Here is a 25,760-nt window from a genome sequence, read left to right as displayed (position 1 = left end):
GTTGTATTTGGCTAATTTCTATTGTTAAAAACCTCTATTAAGCAGACACCGGACTGAATTGACAATAGTAGTATTGGATTACGTCCTTGAAATACGTACTTAAGGTCAGTTAATGCTTTTGCATTAACAAACAAATTGAAGTTGGTAATGAAAGGTAATGAATTTGAACTCTAGATAGCTTCTTTAACAACTTGCAACTTTTTCACAGTAGAGAGTAACCGTTAAATGTTGATCGTTAACAAACATTGTGCAATTTTTAAAACCTCTATTAAGCAGACACCCTCTATTAAGCGGACACTTAGGAAGGTCCCGAAGGTACCCACTTAATAGAGGTTTCACTGTAATATATTGATACCATAATAATGTAATAGTAATGATTATAATTATTATAATTTACATTGTTAGACAAAGAAATATTTTTAAACTTTCAGTATTGTGAACATCACTCATGTTCTTAAACTACTGTTGTAAATGGTAGCATTAACATGTATGACATTTAGTTTGCACAGACCTTGAGCAGGGGAAAAAGTCCCAATTTCCATCAGGTACTGTACAGAACCTCTATATCTGTTAACCAAACTGGTCTAAAAATCTCAGGGTCTGGATGACCCCCCCCCCCCCCCCACCCCCCTTGATCTGAAGGTCTGGATCTGCCACTGTACGGGGCACCGGGGCACTTCGGTTGAACAGATGCCTTTGACAAGCAGCATGATTCCGGAGTAATTTGGTCAACACTTTGATACTGAATAAGAAAACAAATTTACATATAGAGGGAGAAAGGAGGATCGAGAGTGCACCAAAAATCGATCCACCAGTCAAATCACACAGTCAGTAATTAATGCACAAGAAAACTCAAAGGAAGTTTAATGATGATCAAACAAGGAAAAACAATCTTACTGTTGAATAATATTACTTTTCCATGTTTGTTTTTGCTTCATGAAATTAAATAGCATCTGCTCTACTTGATCGAATAATAGAGCATTTTCTTTTTTTCTAGAATGACATGCCTTTACTGTGAAAGAAGTTGAAGGAACAATTACAGCAGAAGAGGCTTTAAGGTACACTCATAAACTAATATTCAAGCAAGACCCCAAAGAAAACTGGGAGTGGGGATTATTTACAGAGAGGGAAGGGCTAATGCAGATAGGAAGATACCATTTCCACATTCTTTGGACCCTCCCCTTTCAGTTTTTACAGGACATATTTTTGACGAAACAACAAGAAGCCAAGTCAAAACTCTGAGGGGTTACTTAAGTTGAATTAAAAATATTGATTCCACCATTCATTCATTGATGTACTGTTAGAGAAACATATCAAAAAAATTCTTGAACAAACCCATTGACCTGATAGGCAACCTTTCTAACTTGCAGATATCATGTAGATGAAGACTTCATAGTATCAATGGCTTCGAACCAAAACGCACAGTTAAAGCACATTTTCATTTGCCACCTTAATTACATGTAATTATAAAGCATAAAATAAGTAAGCCTAAATAAATAAATAAATAAATAAATCTGACAAAATTTATGTAAACATGGCTTCAGTGAGTGTCTACAGGTCCTATGCTAAGTGTATCCTTGATACCAAGATTTTGATCCTCCCCACCCAGGACAATGGGTGACTGTCTGTGCCTCCCACTGAGCTCTGCAATTATCAACAACAACAACAAAAAAACTTTATTAATAAAAAAATATGCTTAAAGAAGTATTGCCCACAGCTAGCAAGGCTATTCGATGCGGGAAAATGCGGGCAAAATATAAAAATAGAGACTAAGGCTATTAACATTATCATTCTCAGCAGAGGCCTGATTCAGCTCAGTGGCTGGGGCAAATTAAGAACAAGGTACTTGCCAGTCAAAGCCTCTAGTGAACACTGCTGCTTACTGAAGGGGTTGTGTCAAAATAGCTCCCTCCCTACGCCACTAATTTTGGCCCCCAGGCCTGATCCAACCACCCACTGTTAGGGCAGTCCCTCGGCTATTCAGCTAAACCGACCAAGATGGCAAGCCCCCTACCATTTTGGACACTGGACTGGCCTGGTGACGGGCTGTGCCCAGTGCCAGGCGAAAACCTAGTGACCAGAAATCAGACAGAAATATTATTAAATAATATTAATTATTATTACAGCCTCATATTTTGTGCATTCTCTTGACCTTATATGGTGAAATGACATAATACTGGAATAATAAATAGCAATCTTGATCCTTCTCCTCAAGTGTGAAATATAAGTATGGCGATTTTTACACTGTACATGTATTCAATAAGGAAGTGATAATGTATAATTCTCACCTAGATACACAGCCTGGTGATCTGGGGCCATTCAAAGGATGTTATTCAGTAACATCCACTGAAAGGTCCTTTTCCCCGCGGAGTAAGAAGAGGCTTGAAACATCAAAACATCCTTTAAACGGAGCCAGTGGCATCTTCTTGTTTGAATTGATTGGAATCAATCGAGGAATGATCGCAAAAGTGGGACAAAATCTCTCACCAAAAATCAAACAAGTCGGATACAGACGATCGAAGTGCAGATGAATCAGAAATGAAACCTCGAGGCGAGCGTGACGCCATAGGTTTACGAAATCCGACCGAAGATAAGAGGGCCTTTCGACGGATGTTAACGAGTGCTGACATTATGACGCGCGCTGCGGGCGCTTAAATGGAGTCTTGAACGTGATCGCCCGCTGATCTTAAGGCCTGAGGACTGTTGGAGCGAGAAAATGGCGACCCTATTAAATATATTGAAGTTCTAGACCACTGTTCAGATGCTCCGGAAACAATGGGGACATTTTTCCTTCCCACGTAAGTCAGTGATTATGTACAGCTCGTCAATAATCGAGGAATTGTATAACAAATCTTTATCGTAGGCCGACTGGTATCGATGAAGCGAATACTATATTCTTGAACCGCTTTAGTACAATAGATAGCCACTCGCTACGAAACTAATATTTAAAAGTGATGTTAAAAGAGATGCTTAACATTGTTCATTTGCTCGATTGAACTGCAGTATTACAAGGATACTGTACAATCATAACATTTTGGTTTTTGAAGTTATAACTGATATATGAAAATCATGTATGTGAACTGCGGAGTGAAGAGTCATATGAATGAAGATCATTGCAGTTATATACGCAACTTTTGTAGTTGCGAAAAGAAAGCTGGAAAAAAAAACAAAAACAAAAACAAAAAAAAAGAAAGTGGCTTCTACGGGATTCGAACCCTCGACCATTGTGATACCGGTGCAGCGCTCTACCAATTTAAGCTAACAAGTCAACTGGGAGCAGGTCGTTGAATTGGTTGAATTGGTTGAACCAATTCAACAACCTGCTGCCAGTTGGCTTTGTTAGCTTCATTGGTAGAGCGCTGTACCAGTATCGCAGAGGTCTAGTGTTCGAATCCCGTACAAGCTTGAATTGTCTTCAGGCGTTCTTTTCGGAACTGCAAAAGTTGCGTATATAACTGCGATGATCTTCATTTATATAATTTTCATTGGTTTTTAGGAACAGTGTCTTTTTTCCTAGTTTAACGACCCAAAGTTTGTTCCCTTTTACGGTTGCTCGACACCAATGGCAATTTATAAAGTGAACACAAGCTCAATACAGAGTTTCAAGAATAGACTTGTCCCGTTGGACGGAAGTAGTCCTTTCGTGACTTCGTCGCTCGATCGGCCGGTTGGCGATCCGTTTCGCTCGCTGGCTTAGCGAGCTGCGCTCAATTTACAGCTTTTGTGCTGTGATGACTGTGAACTTCTTGCCTGTTTAATCATTCCTTTGTATTTGTTGTGTTGCATTGTGTTGTGCCTTAAGAGGAAAAAAAGAATCTACGCGAATGTCGAAATATCTAGCTAGTATTGAAGAGCGGGCCAACAAGCCGTCCTGTAACGTGATTTCGCATTCCAAATTAATTACTTGCGAAGATTCGTTTCCCGATGCCTATCCGATTCTGTGTGGAAAGCAAAGCTTGAAGTTTTAATGAACTGTTGCACTTCTCTTGGAGAACGTTGTGGACGGTCGTCACACTCCTGTGGGTCTTGCTTGCTTATGCGTGTAATATGAGCTCAGTGTCATCCAATCAAGAGTAAAAATCGAAACTCAATAAATAAGGTCAATAAAGTCAATTTTTTCCAAGCTAGTTCTTACATAAATGATAATTAGCACAAATTTAGGCTATCTAGGCACTTAAATAGATTGTTATTTTCTGAAGAAAAAGTACATTGTAGCTAAGAGCATTAAGTGGTATTCAGCTTACACGATGTATTCCGTGCATAAAATCTGCATGCCATTACATTGCAGTTGGAGTGATAAGGCACCTGTATCTTCAAAAGAGGATCCCGGGTGGTGAATTATCTTATATGTTAAATTGCACAGAATATTTTCCATAGATTTTAGAAAATAAGAACCTGTTTCAAATTTTAGACTTAACAGGTTTTGTACAAAGGGGGACTAAGTGGCATATTTTAGCCTAACAGGTCCTTAAAAACCTGCTTCTTAGTCACGGCTTTTTACTGTATTTTAAAGCGTGAAAGGAGGAAATGATATGTAGTCTTGCCAAGACCCAGGTCTGTGCAGTTTTTGTGCGAAAGATATTCGGAGAAAAGATTTAACAAAGTTTATCGTGCTTTGTTGTCATTTAGTTTGCCATGAAAGCAAGCATTTATCTCCTGGGGGCTCTTGATCCTACTGAGCATTCAAAATTCTTAGTATTCCTGTACAATGACTATTTAGCAAATCGCAGAGATAAAATCCTGGTTTAGTCAAATGATAGCTTTCTCGGTTGCTATTATGCTATTATAAATGTCGCGTCACGAAAATGTTAGACCGGAGCTATTCTTATGTTGTTTTGGTCTACTAATAGCTATATGTGTACCAATCAACGGTTGAGGCTGTCGTTGTTCACGTAGCGTGGCAATGCAAAATTGATATGCAATGCAATCGCACAGTTACTCGTAACGCTCAATTTAAAATCAGCAATGATGATCCTATTCTATCCATTTTGTAATACAGTTTGGATCTGAGACACCTTCAGAGCTGCCCCAGGAAGTCTGCACTGATGCTGCTTTCTTTGGGAACATGGTGTTTAGTGACTACTGTTCTTATACATCGTGGAATACATGGCAAGTTTGGAGTAGGAATTCATGGACTAAGTGTGGTCTTCTTGGGATCACTCCCTTTTTTCGCCTTATTTGTTTTACGGTTAAGTCAACTAAAACTGAGGTGGTGTCCCTCATTGGCAATAGCTCAGTCACTTTCGATATGTTTGGTTATATACTACCTTTCAAGTAACGGCCTTTGGTGTGCGCAACATCCACACGTGACGCGCGCATTGTGCGCAAAACTTGTCCAGTTTAAGTCGTTCGCGGCGTCCTCAAACGTAACTTTTTGGTGGTTGACGCTGGGTGACCTCTTGGCTGTTCACCGAGGTCGTGTCAGGCCAATTCCATGGGAGCACGATGTTGATATTTGTATCACACCTGAACAATATCCACTATTTGAAAAAGCTCTCAGGTCAAATGCAAGTTATTTCCAACCAAAGGCCGAATGCCTGAAGTCAGGACATTGTTATCTACCTATCGATATGGCAAAGCTTGGGCTCACAACTAGGGAAGCAGAGGGCGTGAACGTGGATATCTGGACTTGTCGGCAACTTTCTGGAAGTATAAAGCGTGTTTTTTATTGCAATGACTTTATGAATGTACCTGGATTCCTTCCAGAAAGGCATGCTATATTGTCAAAACATTACGGAAACTACTCTGCCGTCAAATATGCACACCACGCTACCATGTGCAGAATCTGGAACGGTTGACTGATTGGACGAACCATGCACATACACCTTACGTCATTTGGCGTTCGTACAAGTCCGCAACACATATACAAAAAAAGCACTTCAAGTGTGCTGGAGCGGTAAAATATTATTGTTCGGGTGAGTGTAATCCTGAATAAAACCTGCTGTTGACGGTGAGTGACTTTTTAACAACCTTTGCGCGCGGTAGTCATCTTCAGAGTCAAAGTGAGTTCAATCACGTCAGTTGATGGTATTAAACTCTTGTTATGGATCTGATTGGTCAATTAAGTCGCGGTTTGATATAATAGAGGATTACCGTGGCCCTGCAAACTAGTTGTAGTTACATAATGGCATGGTAAATTACACTTTCTTAACAGTTCAGAACCATAAATTATAATATAATATTGAATATTTGTTGCTTGTTTCCTTTTATCTACGGACGGGTTATTTTAGAGAAACATAATGTGTATCTTATAATACATTTACCAGTTGTTAAGCTTTACAGCTTAAAATCTAAGTTTCCCGCTAAAATGGTCTCCAGAAAAGTGAATATCTTATTATTTAGCAATTAATGAATGAGGCTGAGTAGGATATGAAGAATTAAGCGGATCGAGGAAGGTGTTATCCTTCCGAGATATCCGCTTAGTTCTTCATATCTACGAAAGCCGAATTCATTAATTGCTTTATTATTTATCAAAATATTTTCAAACACTTAAGGAGAACATGAGCTTTATTTTCACAAATTTCACACCCTCCAGCAATGCACTGAGAGCTAAAGTTATTTTCACTCCGTAAATTTTGGTGAAATGCATAAATAAAATCTCTCCGTCAGAAATTTAACAGACATCGAGGTAAAAAAAAGATCAAACCTGTTTACGATAATTTAATGCGGTGTTTACAGAAATGTTACTGTGCAGTTGTAGAAATTAAACTGCTTTGTACTTTGGTTGCAGTGGTTGTGAGTTTGTACGTTCAGGTCTCGTAAAATGAATTCTTCTTGGGAATTTGTTAGCAGTCCAAGTTTCTCATTTCGATCATTTTCGCCTGCTTCAGAAGCCACGACATTGTTTTTGTTGCTGTCAATTACAGCCATAAGAAGGCTGCCCGCCATGTTTGTTTTTTGTGTTTGCATCGGTTTTGCTGTAGGTTTTTATACTTCTTTCGTTTCTGTGTCCGCTTACCGACAGGATGTGCCGCGCTTTCAAATCCACTTCTGTCGAGTATAGTTATGGTCGTCGCTCTGATTGAATGATTTGTGTATATTGTTGAGAACTCCGCTTGGTGTGAGCTGACTTTCATCTTCTTGCCGAGAGTGTTCTCGCCGACAACCATGTTGCCATACCATGTTGCCGCTAACTCCACTGCAGTTGAAGGATTTCTGATGTTTTTCTCCTTGATGAGGTACGATTCAAAAATTAAACGATGGTGTTTCGTCAACGTTTTGGTATTCTCACTGTCTTTATCATTTAGTAACTGGGTAATATTTTCTTCCCTCAAACTTGTAAACCTACTCGTAGCCATTTCTGATGTTTGTCTGCCAAAAATAACACAAGCTCGTACCCAGGTCTTCTCGGTTAACGGTGCCTTAACCTACGAAAACGCTGCATTTGTGACGTCATTTTCTCGTTAAACACAAAATTCTTCCAAATTTGGTCATCACTAACTGGTTATGGTGAATTAAACGTGTGCTTTTAGCCAATCAGAATCGGGGAATTTTTTTGAATGAATAATAAAGAAAAATAATGCTTCGTGAAATTAACGTGAATCTCAATAATTCACGTTAATTTTTGTAAACGTTAATATTCTCACCATTAATTTAGTGTAGCGTTAATTATCGCGACCTTTATTTTCATGATTTTGGCCCCAAATTCTCGATACACTTCTGACATTCATTGATTCATAAAAAGGAGGAGTATGTCAGGGTGAAGATCCGCCGGTATCAGTGAGACTGTGATGAACCCTCGAAGTGGACAGATTTATTCGCTGGATCCCCTTCGTGCGTTTAGGGAAAGAACCACTGAGAAAGTTTCCATTTTGGATTATACGTTTAACTTTGTTCCATTTGTCTCAGCAAGTTCAACCTCGTTCCCAGGTTCTCTCTCCTACCCTTCGATTTCTCTGGCTCCGTAGGAACGGGTAGGAGAGAAACCTGGGAACGAGGTTGCAACAAGTTTTGTTCCTTCGAGAACGTCGCGTTAATTTCCCTCATTTTGAAAAATCACACTCTCTTTCGCGTTAGTTTCCTTTACGAAGTCGTTTTCGCTAATTTAAGTCGCCTTAATTTGCAATACCTTAATTTAATTTATAATAAGGTTGCCTATTTACTTGACTTTAGGACTAATATATAGATTTAGCCAGGGCTAAAAGCGAGGCTCCCATTAATAAATTTATAATTTAAATCAAACAATAAACTTGTATTCCACAATTCAGTTAACTTTAAAGCACATTCGTGTGACTTTTCAGGGAAAGGCTAAGTGATTTTACAAAAAATAATTTGTAAACAGCCCAAGAGTGAACCAAATCTCACATCGAGTTGATAGCCTCATAAGTACACCCAAAAACTGGCAATCATCTTCGATCACATTTATATTAAGAGCCATAATGGCTCTTGATCACCGTAGATTAATTTGGCCTGGAAAAAAAAATTCCGGCCGAATTTTTTGCGTTCGACAAGTTTACTTTACAAAATCTTGCCAACAAATCTGGGTGCGTGTAAACCAAGCTTTTATATCACTTATACATCACATCTGAGGTGAAACAGTACGATGAGACACTGTTTTTATCATACAGACCTCGGACAACAGAATACAGTATTTCACAATATTGCGATACAAATTGCTATCATTCAATTAACTAGCCTGCCCCTACCCCTACCCTACCCTACCCCTTTCAGGCTATAATTAACTGGTCAGCGTACAGCTTCCAAATAAATCACGTCACCTCAATGAGTTGACACATGAGCCCGCGATACGGTCATGGGATACTAGTCAGTGGCTATCCTGTTTTGACAGCTGTCAATTGACCATATTGTGAATAACATTGTGAATGTTCAATGTAAGATGTGGACTTGGCAAGACACGCCTGAGACACCCCTCCCTTCCTTTTGATAGTCTCCCCTACCCCACCCGTACAATCCGTAGACGCGTACGTACGTACGTACGCTCGGTCAATCACGTGACAACCAAACGAAAAGAGGTTGACCATAATCTATGAGTATGGGGCTCTGTCGCGTGGGAGCCCCGCTATAAGTTCGTGACTTCTATCAGAGAAAGAAAAATCGAAGCGCGACACCTGACGTCACAGATCCTCATAAGACAGAACGCTTCACAGAATTATCACGACTTGAGTAACGGCGAACGGGTTTGGACGAGTCCCAGCTTTATATCTTTATACAGGGTTAATTAATAGCATATGCACGCAATTATAAATTAAATTACATTTTGAAGTATGAAACAACGGAGGAAAATAAGATTTAGAGCAAAACTTTTGGTCGTAGTAGCACTTTCCGTGTGCCCGAAATAACGGGTATTGAATATGTCCACCCACTTACGGAAATAACGACTGAGTTTTCATGGTTAATTCAGTCAAATCAAGTACAATATAAGTACAATTTATTATAAGTTCTACGAGAGCAATTCACGAAGGTACTTATGAAGTCCTCGAGAGTATATGAGAAGAGGACTACTAAGGAATAATATTTTTACACTCAGTGCCATATGAAAAATGTCATGTGAAACATCGATCAGCAACATTTGCCTTGCTCGAGCTCCCTTAGTTTTTTTATAATAGTTACTTTGGAGATAGTTTTTTGCCGGAAAAAAAAAAGAAAAGAAAACTGTTGGACGCAGGAGGTCCATTCGGCGATGACGTTTTCAAAAATCCGGCTAGACGCGTACTTGTTTATTTTAAATTATAATTTTGTTCAGGTACCTTTTTTAATTGTTGAAGTCATACTTGGGCTCGCTTGTTGTCCGCTAAAGCCAGAACTGTTACATTAAGAACTCGCGTGGCTCATTGATAGCTTTGCCATCTTGCTTATGATAAGAAGGTGATTGTAAGCACAGACATAGCGATATCGACTACCAGACCAAGAGTAGAGCAGAATTTCTAAAATCTGACGAAAACAAGTGGGAACTGTAAGATCCTCTCTAAAGGTACCTGTGGCGTTGGACGTTGCTCTCTACGCATGTTTCCCATCAACTCGTCCGTTTTTCAACGAAATGGTCGCTTGCATATCAAGAATTTATTGTTGTTGTTGGTGGTGGTGTTTTTGGTAGCGCTAACTTGAGCAACCACCACAAAGACCACGGAAACAAGAAAATATAGGGAAGAAATAGGCAACACAAAAGCTTTGAACGTGTATGACGCTTAAGGCAAATTTCTTTGCTGTCATCGCACGATTAATTTTTTAGACTTAAAAAATAAATTGTTGCCGCTTTTCTTCCTTACCATCAGATGCATATAGCACTATTAATCGGCAAATGCTACCTGAGTTTAAAGCTGAAACCTTAAATTACTTACAGGTGCAGTTTCCTTGCCAATTTCAACATAAAATCATAGGAACTGTGCCTTTTAACCAAATTTCATAAAGTTCTGTCTTTATTTGTTTCGGTTTCCTTGTCCATGGAGAATTGAAAGCACTCTCCTGCCAATCAACAGCTGCATTTTGAAACTGTTTGAGAAGTAGTTAAAATGTATTTAAATGACTTAAAAACCATTTCTACCTCAATTAGAAATTTTTTTTTTTGTATATATATTTAACGGATAAAACCGTCTCAGTCGTGACAGTCGTGACACTCTTTACACTCGCCCAAATGATTGCTGCCTTAACTCTTTATTCCGTAAATTTGTTTTATTCTTTGCGGTATAAATATATTTTTAGAAATGTAAATATAACAAAGCTAATGCAACCACTTGCTGCTGGTTGAAATTGCGTCGTCAGTCGGGGGCTGCCTTGCCACTGCTTTCTTGCTGTATATTTCCGAAAGACAGTGGATGTTCACAGGCTGGTGCTTCTACTCGACGGGGAATTTATTGTTTGTATAAGATTCTGTTAATTGCTTCTATAACTTCTCTAGTGCGCCAGATAAACACAAGTGGATGCAAAGATGTCGTGAGAAAGACAAACGTAACCATAAATGTGTACAAAATTTTTGCATGTTCTAGTTTCTCTGTGCAGACATAAACTTTACAAAAGCTAACAACAGTTATTGGGACATAGCAAACCAAGATAAGGACAATGATAAAGAGAACTGTGCAGGCATACTTTTTAAACCGCGCAAAGTCAAATAAATTTCTCTGGCAACTGTCTGTAGAATTCCAGGGTCTGTGTTGGCTTATTTTGAGTTGATGCCTTCGAACGAGCAAGAGGATTTTGACGTACACGGCCACGATTATGCACAAAAAGGCAAATTTAACTGACTTGGTCATAAGAAGAAAGGTCTTGTCACTCAGCCAGAATCTAGTCATGCTCATTGATATCGAAACACAAAAGGCCACGAACACAGCTATGGTTATTCGTTTCTGCGTCACTACCTCCTTGTATCGCAGGTGAAGATGAAGTGATAGGTAACGATCAATTGTCATAAAAGTTAACAGTGCGAATGAAACATTTAGAGCAACCTGTGAAAAAAACTCGAACGTTAGCCGAGCACCGCAGTATATTTTAAAGTTTTTCGTTATTTCAGCTGCCTTGAAACCGACAAATGCTGGTCCAGCGATAAATCCCAAGATAAAGTCACAAAAGGCAAACCATCCAAGTAATATGTATTCTGGCTTATGAAGTGAGGCTGTTTTCCAAATTGCAATGACGATCAGTAGGTTACCAATAGTGGAACACAAAGCAAAGAAAGAAGTTAATACACAGGAGATAACATTCGAAGCAAGAGTTCCACTAGTCATGAAGACTGGAGCTGTGAAATAAAAGCATGTGACCGACGAAAACTTTTCATCGTTCGAGAATGTAGGGGAGCCGTCCATGTTAATACACAGCAGGCATTAAAGTGACTACAGTGTAACAATTCGATTGCATGAGGAAGGCGGGGTACTCAAGCGAAGAAATATGCTATATTTATACAGATTGTATCGTTACGTATTGGCTTCCCCGAATTCTGATTTTATCAACCGGTACGTTTAATAGAAAATTGCATTTAGCTTACAATATGTTGTGTTTGTTATGTTTAACTTCTGACAGAATTTGAAAAGCTCACGTTCAATATCGAGCAATAAATGAATGTTTTACAGGATGATTTAAGCGATTCAATCAATCAAACATCGTCACGGAGGGTTATTAAAATTTATCCTAACCAATAAGAAAATCTTATATTTTAAAACGATTTCCGTTGAAGGTGAATTATAGCTATAAATGGAATTCTCTTAAAAGACTTAAGGCTTTATTTCAATTTATTCGCAAGAAAAATTTCAAACTCTGAACGGCTAGAACAAGATAATGCGACCGGGGAAAAAAAAGGCGAAAAACAACAACAAACAAAAAATGGCACGGAAATGGTATTAACCTGTGGAAACGTTTAATTTTAGATATTTGTGCTTTGACGTCAAACATTGTTGTATTGTAAGCAGGTTACAATATAGGGCTCTTTTAGTTGCTGCTGAGAAAAAATTGCGCCCCGATATTACGGCACATAACAAATCCATCTCAATACCGCGTAGCTACGTTAATGTGGTTAGAAGGTCTCCCGAGAAGAGTAAAAAAAGATATCAACTTTAGCTTTTTTTGTGTGTTAAATTAAAGTAAATGAATGAAACTGTGCCACCATATTACCTCTTTTAATTTCCTTTAAGTTAAAGCTCCCTAGGTCAAACAACTTAATGTTTGCCACACTACCTGGTGATATAAAAAAAAAGTTAAAAGTGAATTATAACATAACGCCTGTGCTTGCCCTATATACAGGTCCTGTTGAGCCGCTATGAACAAAATCGTTTATGCACGCACGCTAGTGCGTTAATAAAGATTTTTTTTTTTTTTCATGATGACGTGTTCAGCTGTGTTTTTCGTATATTTTCCCAAGTACTAAGTACCCAAAAATCGACGGCAATGATGAAATACTTCATAGCATTTTCGGAATTGAGCTTCTAGCCACTCAAACCAACAGCAAAAGCGATGAAGATGTTTCGCAAATAATAAAGGCTAAATCGTTGAAAAGTCTTTCGTAAAGACTGATATTCAGCTGGAAAAAGACCTCAAATTTCGTCTTTGTCGGGAAATATCCAATTTGTATATAGTGTCCTCCGTTTTTAATGAAAAATTATGTACTTTGTTATCGCCGAATAATCCGACTGAAGCAGGAAGATTTCTCTTGTAATAACAAGAAAAATCAGTTACACAACAAGACAGATTTATTAGTTTTAAACGTTACGTACTCAAGGACTCTGACTGGTACTTAAGTTTACGACAGTATAATATCACTTCAACCGCAAGTTCCTATTTGGCTTGAACGGTGTGAACTTTGTGAAGAGTTAGACTTGTAACATACCAATTTCCGTGTTACAAACTCCCCAGTCTCGACCTATCAATTCATCTACCAAAAATAGCTTGTATGTTGTCCTTTCCTTATAGTTAAGTTAAACTTTATTAAAGTTCTAGACACGATGCCATGATGTAAATTTCGTTGCAGTTATTATTTTTGTATTCATTTACACCCTAGTTATTTCATTATGTTCACTTTTTTTTTTCTGCGCAGTGCATTATCTCGTCATAAAACTGAGTAATATAAATTTCTTAATTATTCTGAATTTAATTTGGTAATCTTTTCTTAGAACAATGTGATTTAGACGTTACAAAATTGATGGAGACCATATTTCTACTCTGTGCATAGCAGGATAGAGTTCACTATTTCAGAGAATGTTCATCTTAATTTGGCTTGATTGTGCAAACTTTGTGAAGGGTTAGAATCATATCAAGTCAATTTCCTTCTCAGCCTCGACTTATCAATTTCCCTGGCAGATAGCTGTTTTAAAAGCTCTGACTTTAATCTATCATCCGTCAGTCGTTTCTAAGGACTGCGATATAGACCTTGCAAAATTGATGAAGAGCATATCAATTCTTTGCCTATGATAGAGGGCACTATTTCAGAGAATGTTCAATCCTTGCGACAACTGGCTCCTAATAATGTAGTAATTATGATCGACCTAAGGAAGTGACTTACCCTTTTTTTTACAACATTCTGCCGGGTGGGTCTTACCCGCTGGCAGCAGGTTAACCTTTCATTGATCCAATATCACCAAACAGACCGTCATAAATTTGCATCGTCATAATACTTTGTTTGTGTATTTCCTCGATCTCGCTAAACACTAATATATTTTCCAGGATAACTGCGTCAGTTAGAAAAAACTGCTATCAATGAAGGCCTTGTCTTCTGAGTTGTTAAAGGGGCTGTTTCACTGTTCTTTTTGTTAATATTGTCAATAAATAACGAGTCCTTTTCCCTAGGGAACTTAGTTACGTTAGCGAATTACTTGTGAATAGGTTTGTAAATAGTCAAGTTCACAATTTCAAAGAAGAAGATAATCTCACTTGAAGACGCAACTTCTGCAGTTGCCCCAAGAAAGCCTAAAAAAATCCAGGCTTGCCGGGATTCGAACCCTGGAAGCAGGCTGTAATCAGCTACAATCCCACTCCGGGCTTTTCGTTTCTTTCTGTGACCGCCCGCCGCTTCTCCATCTTCCTCATCTCAACTTCAAAAACGCCAATGATACGACCTCCAAAGTTAAACAGAAAAATGAAATCGTTATTTCCAACGTCTACCGTATATAGGCGACTAACTCGATTGACAGTGATGACTGTTGAATAACATGGCTGTCAAAAGTCGGTTGGCATGCTAACATACATGTCACAACAACATAAAAAGTTCCTAGATAAATTTTAGGGAAAGTCGCTTCGTTTGAAGGCCATGTAACCTTGTAGGGTTTTGAAGTTATTCAACTTTTAGTGGGGGGAGGAATGGCGTAAAAACTCCTCCCAATGTGAATAGGTTTGTGGGATCCAACACACTCCTCATTCGCTAAATATTGGATTGCCTTGTAATACATTTACCATAACACTGTGAAGAAAAACTGAAGGTCCTAGTCAATTTCTTTGGTCCATATTGATGAAAACACCCGCATATAGCAGCTGTGAACTGAGCTGTGAATATATTTTTATTATTTGCTAAAATATATTCTCCCTCGCTTTGCTGTAGACAAAAGATGTGCACCTCCTCTTGTTTGATGCAGAAATTTTGACTCTCTCCTTTGAAGTTAGCTACGCTACAAGTTACAGGAAAATCATGTTATTTGTAAATTTTAATTTGTTAACCCATGAAGCACTTACAAGTTCTTAAAAAACGTGTCCGTGCGTTCCCGATCGAGTGTTTGCTTTTCAGAACAGAGAAAAACTGGAGTACCCGAAGAAAAATCTCCCGGAGTAAGGGATTTGAACCGGGCCACATTGAACCCTTGAAAAATAGATAATCAAATAAATAAATGAATAAATAAATAAATAAATAAATAAATCTTGAAAAGATTTGAAGTTTGCCAACAATTTGTGATTGGAGGCAGCCACTTGATGATACACAATGGCAAGTTTTTCTGATGATTTCTATCGTCAGCCACAATTGTTACTACTCTACTCTCTACTGATTAAACGGATTCTGTCACGTTTGTGTTATTTGTTGAATATTTGGCTCTTCTGTACATTGAGAATAAATCTCCTCTCGTTCTTGCCAAGCGACGGTGTCCTGTGGGTCCATTTGCAGAATTCAAGAAGTTGTTAGCATGTAGCAAGTTTGGACTTAAAGCTAAAAAAGTGTTAGTCACGTTGGAAACTGAAGTCAACGTGACTCCTGTAGCATTCCTTACCCGCGTGCGACGCCTTTTAGAACTTAAGGAACCGGTTCTGAGGAAGCTAAAAATTGCTTTACGGAAATCTTGCATTCGAAATGAATATACTAGCGTATTCACAAAGGAATTGCTGTATTGAAGTAGTTTAATGACGTATACTATTCTAATCGAAGGATGCGCACAGTCTTTACAGAAGTGAACAATTATAATTATGGATTCAAAGGGCATCCAAGTTATAATGAAAATTGCAGTAACAACAAGCAAAGTTTTTGATAATTTCTTATCCCTTTCAACATCTCTGCGACGCCTCCGTCGATGTCTTATTCGTATCAACAAAGCGCTGTAAGCGAAACAGGCGATTGCTATGGAAACTGATAAAGAAATTACTGTAACCATGTTGACGACACCAGATATCAAATTAAAGCGGTATCCCAAGTAAAGGCAAGATATTGCCACAGCTAAAAACCAGGTGGTAGTTACAGCGAAAATGTACCATTTTATTGGCGTAGAGTGCCGGTACTTCCAGGGCCAACCGACTGCATAAAGCCTTTCTACAGAAACAACTGCTAGGGTAAAGACCGAGGCCATGCCAGATGCAATGTCGATAGTGTAGTAGACGGTCTGGATCACTTGGCTTCCGTTCCAGAGGCTAAATTCTACAAAATGGCAGATGTAAAGAGGGACTGCAAAGGTGCCAACCATCAAATCTGCCACGGAAAGAGAAATGAGAAAGTAGTGCGTTGGTTTTCGGATAAGCCTTGTCTTTGTAAATGCAGCGATGGTCAAGATATTTCCAATAACAATTGTTAAGGCGACCAGGCCAAATGCTGTGCTCAAGGCAAAAGACTCAGTTGTGGTTAATGGAGAATTCGGCGAACTTGGCATTTCAGATATGACTGCAAAATAATAAATAATTTTAGAATACTTTTCTCTTGTTTCTTTGGATGACTTATTGATCCGAACTTTACGGTTAATTGCAGGAAATCATATGCTAATATGAATGCTTAGCCATACTCTTGAAAATCACAATCTGCACGTAAACACTATGCAAATGCTTTCAATGGCCAGTCACCCTTTATATTTGTAAGAGTAAAGGCTATTTTAACTTCTTTGCTACTTTTAATGAAATTCTATCCGTGTAAATATAAAATTGTAAAGCTAAGTATATTTAAGACCACTATAACCAATCAAACAACTTCTTCCATAATTTTGCTTAATATATTGTCATGGGCGCTGTCTTTCCAAAGCAGCTGTAGCCAGCTGTAATTAATTTACATTCTGCCTCAGTTGTGCAGCCTTTTAAGGAGTAACATACTGATAAAGAAGACTTCCGACTGAACACTTTAGAACGCACTTGCATGATATTGTCTATCTTTATTTGTGGTAAAACGCAATATAGCTGACTGACATTTTGACAAGACTATGAGATATTCTTGGGGCCTTTCTATGGCTTAGTCTTTCCTATTTTAACTCCACAAAGTAGGTTTTCTACTCCGGACTTTATCATGCATGAGAATGACTTTCATGAAACATATTAAACGAATTCAAGGAAACCTGTCACTGAAGGGTTAGAATAGTGGCCCTTAACAGAGCTGAATGTATACTATAGATACAAACAATAAGGGCAATTACAAATCTGAACATAACCTCCTAGAAAAATCGTTTTACAGACGAAAGAAGACAGGAGAAGAAATGATACCTGATAAAAATGCGGGTTGTCGTTAATATTTACTTCAGCTGCCAGGATATCGGGATCGCCTTCCGATCATTCAGACGTCTCAGATCTTGCAAAAAGGAAAAAAAAAAGGAATACCAAAAGGAAAGTGTTCATTGTTACGTATAAGCATATCTCTATTTGTTACACAAAAAGTACCTCGGTGTTAAAAACAGGTATGTATTAAACAATGAAAAAACGAGAAAGAAGTCGGTGACAATGTTTTTTAGAGTGCGGTTGAAGTACAGCATGAACTACTCTCACTAGAATTCTATGTGCTTATTCTGAGATAGAATCCCGGAACAGAAAGATTGTCTTGAACATGATTAAGGTAAAACCTTAGTTTTCAACACCGTCATTTTATGACGTTTGCCTTAAAGTTCCGGTGTTTGCCACAATTAGTCTGAAGGAAAAAAAGCAAAATTAAGCTAAGACTTACATATATTTCATCTGTGTCAAGTAGACGGTACCAATTTTATAAATTTTTGCTACTGCTTTTTTTATCATATCTATGTCTTGGGATTTGGCTTTCTAAAAAGGTATCTGCGGCGAGCACTGGGAGGAATTACAGTGTTATACGTTTCTGACTAATCAAAATTCAAATTATATAGTTGTTTTGATGGCAGCAGGACAGTTGACACCGGGTTTTGCAGTACGTCCTAATATTTAATGAACAAACACTTCATAACTACGTGTCATAAAATTGAAATTAATTTTCATTTATCTTACCACAGAATGGAAAATGAAAGATAATGTGCTTGCAGCTGGCAAGAAATCGCGCTTTCTTCAATTATCATCTTTCCAATGGTTTTCTTTTTTCCTTCTTTCTTCTTCCTCTTCTTCCTTTTTTGTTTTTCTTTTTAATCTAACGCGTTTCTTATTTTAAAGAGAACGTGTAAAACAAAGAGGTATTTGATTTGCACATTTTGGACGTTTTATCACAAATATGTCATAAAAGACGTAGGAGGGAGAATAACCTAAAGATTCTAGCAAGAACTTCAATAAATTTCGCAACAGACATTTAATTAAAACCTGAATAAAAATTTTGTCTTTTTCAAGAAAACAATTAAAATTTCACAAGAATGTTAAAAGAGCGTCTCCTATAGTTTACTTGAAAAATTGTAAAGACTAGTTTTATTGCCCTAAAAAGTTTGTTATGCTCTTTATAAATAAGACAAGAGATATATAAAGATATATAATTTAAGTAGACACCAACTTAGTCTTTTAGCGTATTAGCATAACGAATTCTGTAATCTAATTGGCTAATGCACCCCCTATCTATTGCGTGATATTTAAAGTGAGTAGCAATGAGTAGCAAACCTGCGTTTCGAACACAAACAAAACACTAACAACGTTTTAATGAATCGTTATTGCGATTTGTCTTGGGTAGAAGTGTTAATCAAATACCTGCAATGATGCCAAACCAGCAAAAACTGAAGTGGTGAAAAAATAATAATAAATAATATTAAGAACGCACAATTTAAAATATTTATTTTGAAAATCAAACACGCTTTCGTGAAGTCACCCTGTGTAAACGTATCAATCTTATGTATTTTTATCAGAAATTTGTGGTATAAAATCGAAAGATTAAAGCTTGAATAAAAGTAATCATGCTACTCGTTTCCGTTTTATCAGAGATTTATCTTTCTCTGGCCATGGCATGTTTTCTTAGGAGAACTGAGAACCTTATAAAATTAAAAAAATAGATTAAATGGTGAATAAACAATAAATAATGGTATACACTAATAACTTAATAAATAATAAAATTGATAAATTATACCAAGGCTGCCAGCGTGTTGGTTTCGATTTTCAGTCACCTTTTTAGCAGAAAAGATTTAACCGATTTATGTGATTTTTGGCCCAGGCCTCAAGAATAGTGGAACTTTAAGACTAAAACATATTATCGACTTCTAGATATTGGCATAATAATGGATGGGTCTTATTTCACACAAGATAAAGATACATATCGCAAGTTACAACTGTTTATGAATACCGTAAAACATAATTAACTAAATAAACTAATCATAGAATCCTAACTATCCTGTACTAAGGTTGTGTTTATTAAATATTGGACTATTTACAAAGGCAGACATGAAACGCTCAGTATTAATTTTAGGACGGGCACATTGTTTTTTCGGAGATTTTAAGAAAAGACTTTATTTGAAGGAATATATGGAGCTAGCGGGTGACAATTTATAGAAGTTACTTTCTTAAAAATTGTACAGTCTTGCTTCTATAATAGATACTTAATTGAAACAGGGTAAGAAGTAAAACGGCGTTTACGACATCTATCTAAAAAGTTCTGTATAATATTAAGATCAGGTTCAGAAGCTCCATATACGGGTAAATCATAAATAAAATTAGGCAAAACTAAGGAAGTGAACAAGTGATCTATTTTAGCTTGTGAATATTGCTTTTTTCTGAGGGTCCTTAGAACATGGGGACATTTGTTTGCTTTAATTAATCTGAGTTTAACATGTGCCGGAAACTTACAATCACTCTGGATCGTAACCCCCAGTAGAACAAGACTACTGCGATGAGAAATGTCAAATACGGGGTTATATCGAGAATTGTTGCCTTTACTTCTGAAGATAAGTTCTTTACATTTTTTCGGCCCGGATTCTAAGACATGTTCTTCTCTCTGAATTTTGCCACAAGGTTAGCAGACGGATCACACTGATTACTAAAAGGAGACACTATTATGGAGTCATCAGCATAAATACAGCAGGAGCATTGTTATAAGAAATTTCTAAGTCATTCAAAAATATATTAAATAGATAAGGCCCGCTTACGCTTCCTTGGGTGGTTCCTTTGTTAACGACCTTCCAGTTACAGAGGGTCCACAATAGGGGTTCTCAAATCCCGCTTTCCCGCTTTTTTTCTTCTCAATCCCGCCATCCCGCCCTATTTTATGCCCGAATCCCGATCCCGTCCCATTTTTTCACGAGATTTTTTGCTTAATTATTGAAATAGACGTTATGTAAGACTTACCTTCTAAACTTATTGTCAGTTTTGATGGTCATTTTTTCGTCCGCGCATCGGTACATGTTAACTTTCTATTTTTAATTAAAAGTCCTGTATTTTTGGAGTTAGGTAGATTGATGTCTCACGATGACTCAACTGCTTTGCTGCTAGTTTCCGGTGATGAAGCCAATTCTTCCATAAGCCTACTATTGAATCAAATAGCACGACCACATGCAAGCACCCTTCCAAGCAGGAAGTTTGCTTCTCCATCCAAAGTGGCAATAATCAACTTTCGCAAGTTAGCGAGACCATTTTAGTCGCCGACCGTAGCGCGGGGCACAAAGTCCATTGATATTCCAGGTTATAATACATCTAATACAGGGATAATGAGGTCGTTGAAAACCATTAATAATGGCCATGGATAGCGGTTGGACTGCGAGCAGTCTCCTATTTTTCTTTGCAAATTTATTGTACGAGAAACCCAAGGACGCGAGCCTCGATAAACGCCCGGGGGGATACTGCCATATATGGGCTATATAGGTATGTGCCGCTATGAAGGGTATGGTTTTCAAGCAGTTTACTCTAGGATAGGGTATATAAATCAGTACATTTGGGTCTAGAATAGGGTATCATTTTTCGGGGAACTGATCAGTTGGTTGAAGATTTTATCTAGACTAGGGAAACAGCTACTCTAGGATAGGGGGGATTTGTGAAGTTTACTCTAGTATAGGGTAGCAAAATTTAGCTGATCTATCTCTGATGTAGGTTAAGGGTTCCAGGCTCCCAGCGGAACATCCCCACCCAGAAATTCCTAAAGTACCCCCTGGGATAAACGTCTCGTCCTAATCCCTTATTGTAACATAACGTCGTGGTTTGCAATCGCGCTGGCTGCGATAGGAACTAAACGGATTTTAAGAGAAAAAGCGGACTGCAAGCAGTCTAGATAGCAGTAAACTCAGATCGACTCACCAGACTGTTTCTTTTAAGACTTTCAAGGTCTTCACTTGCCTTGAAACAGCAGCTCTAAATTTTTCTTTCCGAAGAAATGCATTCCCACTGGCGCCTTTTTCGTAACACAGAGCCACACAATTTATGATGTCTACCACATCGTCGTCATTGTGCACTTCCATCAGTTCTGTGTGGCATATCGTGATTAGACTTACTTCAGGGGCACCCAACGAGAATATAGTTCAAAACCACTTAAACATAGCATTACGTATTAAACGTATTTTAGTATTTAAACGGTAGATATAGGCTTATTTTTATCCCCTGAAAATTTTTCATCTGTTCGAATTTCCTAGCTGAAAGTCTAGTGATCCGAAAATTATAGGGATCAAAACTTACCTTTTCGAAAATTTCAGCCAGAAAAAAGGTTCCCAACAATTGTAGCTGACCTCAGTTTAGGGTAATAATCCGTTAAAAATTGGCAATTACGCCATTTTTTAGATGTTCGAAAATCCTAGGAGAGGCAGGCAAGCAATAAATTTTACAATAAATGCTCGGAAAATTCTAGTTCTCAAATCGTCCTCCGAACACATATTTTCCGCCGAAAATTGACGTTGGGTGCCCCTGTTACTTAACAAACGCGCAGTCCAAAGGATCGTTCAAGTCCGACAGGTCGGTCCAGGCAAAAGCAGAAAAGGTCAAATCCGTCAACAGAAAAGGAATCAGTGAAGATCAAGTGACAAAAACGACGAAAATAGCAAAACCGGAAAAGACGAACAATATACGAAAGCGATAATGGGCCAAATTTGACAGGCTTCACTTCTTTGACACTCATAGCTTGACTACAAAGGCGGTATACACACTAAAGATTTATTTTTTTCAGTCAACGCTAATAAATTTTTAGTCAAGGCAAAACTAAATTCCCGCATCCCGCTATTTTCTCCTTACGATTACCGCATCCCATCCCCGTAAAAATAGGAATTCCCGCTCCCGCTGGTTATTAAAATTCCCGCATCCCGCTCCTGTTTTCAGCTCGCATCCCGAGTATCACCACGAAAAATGGCCAAATCCCGCATCCCGCCAAACCTATTGTGGACCCTCGTTACAGAGGCGATTATTATAGAAAATTCGCTGTTACCTAGCAAACAAGAAGCTATAGTACCAATTAACGATGTAAGGATTGGGGGGAAGCTGCATAAGTTTAGCCGATAACTTGCTATGATTTACGTAATCAAACGCTTTGCTAAAATCCATTGAAAACAAACGAACTGCCTTACAGTCACTGTTGTCTAGGTTTCTATAGACAGGGTGTTGAATAGATAATAAGGAGTTTGTGCAGTTACCCCTCGCCTGTATGGAAGTTGGGTGGGGTTAAGGCTCTTTTCTATAACCGCTTTAACATGGGTTTACATGTGGTACACAACTTTTTCGAATATTCTTGCGATCACGGACGTGACTTTGATGCCCCGTTAGTCCGAATCCTTTTTGGGGATGTCGATCTTTGGTAGGGGGTTGATGTTTGCCCTCTTCCAAGAGTCCGAGTTGACAGCGCCAAATTCCAGACTTGGGTTATAACCGGTGTCAATAGTTCGGCATAATCCTTCCAGATCGAGAAAGGGATATTATCAGGACCTGTAGCCGTTCGTTTTAGTTTAGTTAGAGCGTTCGAAACTTGCCTTTCGGTTATCTCAGGTACAGTGGCCTCTTGCAAAATTTGCACATCAATAGGTTGTTTATAGCCCTCATCATAACATAGCTTTCCGAAATAGTCGTTCAAATCTCAAGCAAGTCAAGATGTTTAATTACGACGCTGAAAAATCGAGTCGACCCTTTCCCCACCAATCTCGGCTACCCATAGCATTACCGCCGGTAATAAACCTCACAGCTCTCCTGGTTTCAGTGCATTTGCAAGCTTGAAAAGTTAATCATGACCATTAAACGCACTGCACAAAAAGGCTGGTCAAACTTAACCTTAAAATGCTATGCTAAAACGCACAGTGAGTGGAAGAATGCTAACACACTATTTCCTTCCTATCTTCACTGGGCATTTTGCTTGCCATATTTGATTGGGATTGTTCTTTCGGCCTTGCCCGTGAAAAGCCTCTGGTTTGTTCGGTAAAAGTTTGGACTCCCCGTTTTTCTACGTCTCTCTTTATTATCATGTGATTATTGCTATCATTTCTACTATTGTTTCTCGTATTATCGTTTGTGTCCTTTGTTGTCCTTTGGGAGTTATATGCTGCATTTTTGACCCTTTCTAGTTAGTGTGGTGGGGCACATCTTTTATTTCATTGAGAAGTCCATCACGATACAATCTTGGGAATTCAAATGATAATCTTGAATAGCTAATCCTGTTTTTATATCCAAAGCAACACTTTGTGAAAGCCCCTTCACTTTCGCCGCCTCAAGATCCGGAATGCTTTACCACTCGATTTCAGATGCGCCAAGAGAATGCAAGTTTGAAGGCGTATTTAAAGTAAAGCGTAAAACACATATTTCAGTTTAATCAGTATCTATTGTGCAGGCTTTGTACTTTTCTTTATTTTAACATGATTTTATAACATTTGTATAACTTTACCATTGTATCTTTTTAAATTTATATTTAACTAATGCTATTCATTTACTTAATTAATTTTTTTTGCAGATCTTACTTGCTCACTGATTACTTTCCCCCTCGGACTTTTTTGTTTTTTGGAAACTGCTTACTACAGACACAGCAAAGGTAGTACCCCCTTAGTCATCTTAAGACCTTGAGTGTTGGACTGGCACAGAATCGAATCTGGGCCTACTGTTTTGAAGTCTGGTACCCAACCAACTGAGCTATTCACTAACCAGTCAGCGGTTGACTTCCCTGTGTTTTGTATTAGGCCCTTTTTTTAATGAAGATTTTAGCCTTCCGTATACGCGTAAACGGCGTTTTCTGCCACCAAAACCGCAGGTTTTTGAACATGGACCCCAGAGTGGAGATTTTTGAAAACGCCGGTTGGTCGTTTTCGTTTGGACGGACGAAAACGAAAAGTCGTAGGTTTTCGAATACGATGGTGTCATTCATCATTTTCGTGTTGATGGACAAAAAAAAAAAAAACGATTTGGATAACCTACACGTGGATGCGAACTGTTTTTAAAAACACAGAAAAATATTCCCGCTTTCAATACAAAATTTATGCATTTTTATTTCAATTTTGTTGTTGTTATTATTTACCTTTTTTATGCCTTTTCAGTGGTCGGTGAAGAAAGTACCGGCAATATTGATACAGGTGAATAGCTATTTAAGAAGTTCTCACCGCGAGATTAGTTGTTTTATCAGGATTCGCATAACTAAATATAGAGAGGGCAAACTGTTGGGCATTCAATTCCTTTCGAGACATGCATTACTAAATATTCCACCAACGTGGAACTCTGTGCCAGCAATGTTCGCAAAACAATCATGGACCCTTTTAATTAGTAACTTCCTCGATGAAACCTTTTGGTACCTTTTTAATCCTGAGGGCAGCGTAAAATCAATACCTCAATTCTTTAAAAAATAATAATTAAAATAACTGAAGAAAAACAAACAAAAAAAATAGCTGAGTATACATCATAAATCAGGATATCTTAAAGATCCTTTTTTGCACAATTTGATCTCCGAAATTGTAAAGAAAACAAAAATATCAACATAAAACACAAATGTTAACCTCTGCACCATATATTACTCCTTATTTAATGATTTCCTTGGCAAGAATCACCTGGCAAATAGCAAAAAAATTAATCTTCCGTCTAAAATTAAACAATAACCATCTTATGTCATGGTATCGTAGCAACACTCGCACCTTAAGTGGATTTCTTTGCCTGTCATGTAAACACGACGGCATGCCCGACACTTTAAACGATTCTTTATAACGCAGCAACTTCAAGTAGTCATCAAAGTAATTGTTTTCCCCCAGTATTCAGAGAACGTAGTTATTTCAGTATGCCTTGAGTTAATTGTTACTGTTTCAGCGTTTTCCCTTCCATTTGTCTCGACTGTTGATGTTGAACTGGTCTATTCATCTATTCAAGGACAAAATTTCATGAGGACCTTCATGTAGCAGAATATCGTTATTAAGTTTCACGAGAGCACGCTGTGGATTTCTTCAGGCAAAAAGAAAGTAAGATTTTTATGATGACTATCAGAACATTTTTACTTTTTCACTAAAATAACCTTTATTAGTATATACACACTCAGTGATCTTGGTAATTCAAGCAATCTGATTGGTTAGCTATCTCGGACTATGACGTTATATTCACCGCGCTAGGCGGTGAATATAAAGCCGAGCAAAATCGCTGTTGTGAACTGGGTGTTTTGCCAAAGTTTCAAAGTAAAACCTGTTTGAAAATACACGAATATCCAAGTGCTGATGACTTTGAAGGCAAGAAAAGACTTCATGGTGTTTAAACAGCGTGATTTATTGTGAAGTGGTTTACTTTAGCTGACTTTTTGTACGCTCGAAGCTATGTTTACCACTACAGAGGAAAACGAGGTCGCTTTGTCACTGTTTTGTGAT

The 25,760-nt window shown here is 38.0% G+C and overlaps 3 protein-coding genes across 3 annotated transcripts; 1 reads left to right on the top strand and 2 right to left on the bottom strand.

Moving 5' to 3' along the window:
* Nucleotides 1-2,650: 2,650 nt before the first annotated feature.
* On the top strand, nucleotides 2,651-6,723 carry LOC140927114 (uncharacterized). The gene is made up of 2 exons (XM_073376769.1): nucleotides 2,651-2,798; nucleotides 5,000-6,723. The coding sequence occupies exons 1-2, from the start codon at nucleotides 2,776-2,778 to the stop codon at nucleotides 5,796-5,798; spliced, it is 822 nt and encodes a 273-aa protein (XP_073232870.1). The 5' UTR covers nucleotides 2,651-2,775; the 3' UTR covers nucleotides 5,799-6,723.
* Nucleotides 6,724-10,704: 3,981 nt separating this feature from the next.
* Nucleotides 10,705-12,398, bottom strand: LOC140927113 (cannabinoid receptor 1-like). The gene has a single exon (XM_073376768.1). The coding sequence runs from the start codon at nucleotides 11,754-11,756 to the stop codon at nucleotides 10,809-10,811; it is 948 nt and encodes a 315-aa protein (XP_073232869.1). The 5' UTR covers nucleotides 11,757-12,398; the 3' UTR covers nucleotides 10,705-10,808.
* Nucleotides 12,399-15,059: 2,661 nt separating this feature from the next.
* On the bottom strand, nucleotides 15,060-17,548 carry LOC140927111 (trace amine-associated receptor 1-like). Its single transcript, XM_073376767.1, has 2 exons — nucleotides 17,314-17,548; nucleotides 15,060-16,510 (listed from the first exon to the last, which is right to left on the bottom strand). The coding sequence occupies exon 2, from the start codon at nucleotides 16,497-16,499 to the stop codon at nucleotides 15,414-15,416; it is 1,086 nt and encodes a 361-aa protein (XP_073232868.1). The 5' UTR covers nucleotides 16,500-16,510; nucleotides 17,314-17,548; the 3' UTR covers nucleotides 15,060-15,413.
* Between the last annotated feature and the right edge of the window lie 8,212 nt (nucleotides 17,549-25,760).

Source organism: Porites lutea, chromosome 2 (genome assembly GCF_958299795.1).
Source record: "Porites lutea chromosome 2, jaPorLute2.1, whole genome shotgun sequence".
NCBI lineage: Eukaryota > Metazoa > Cnidaria > Anthozoa > Scleractinia > Poritidae > Porites > Porites lutea.
The sequence above is the reverse complement of the archived record's forward strand: the minus strand, read 5'-3'. Positions and strand labels throughout refer to the sequence as shown.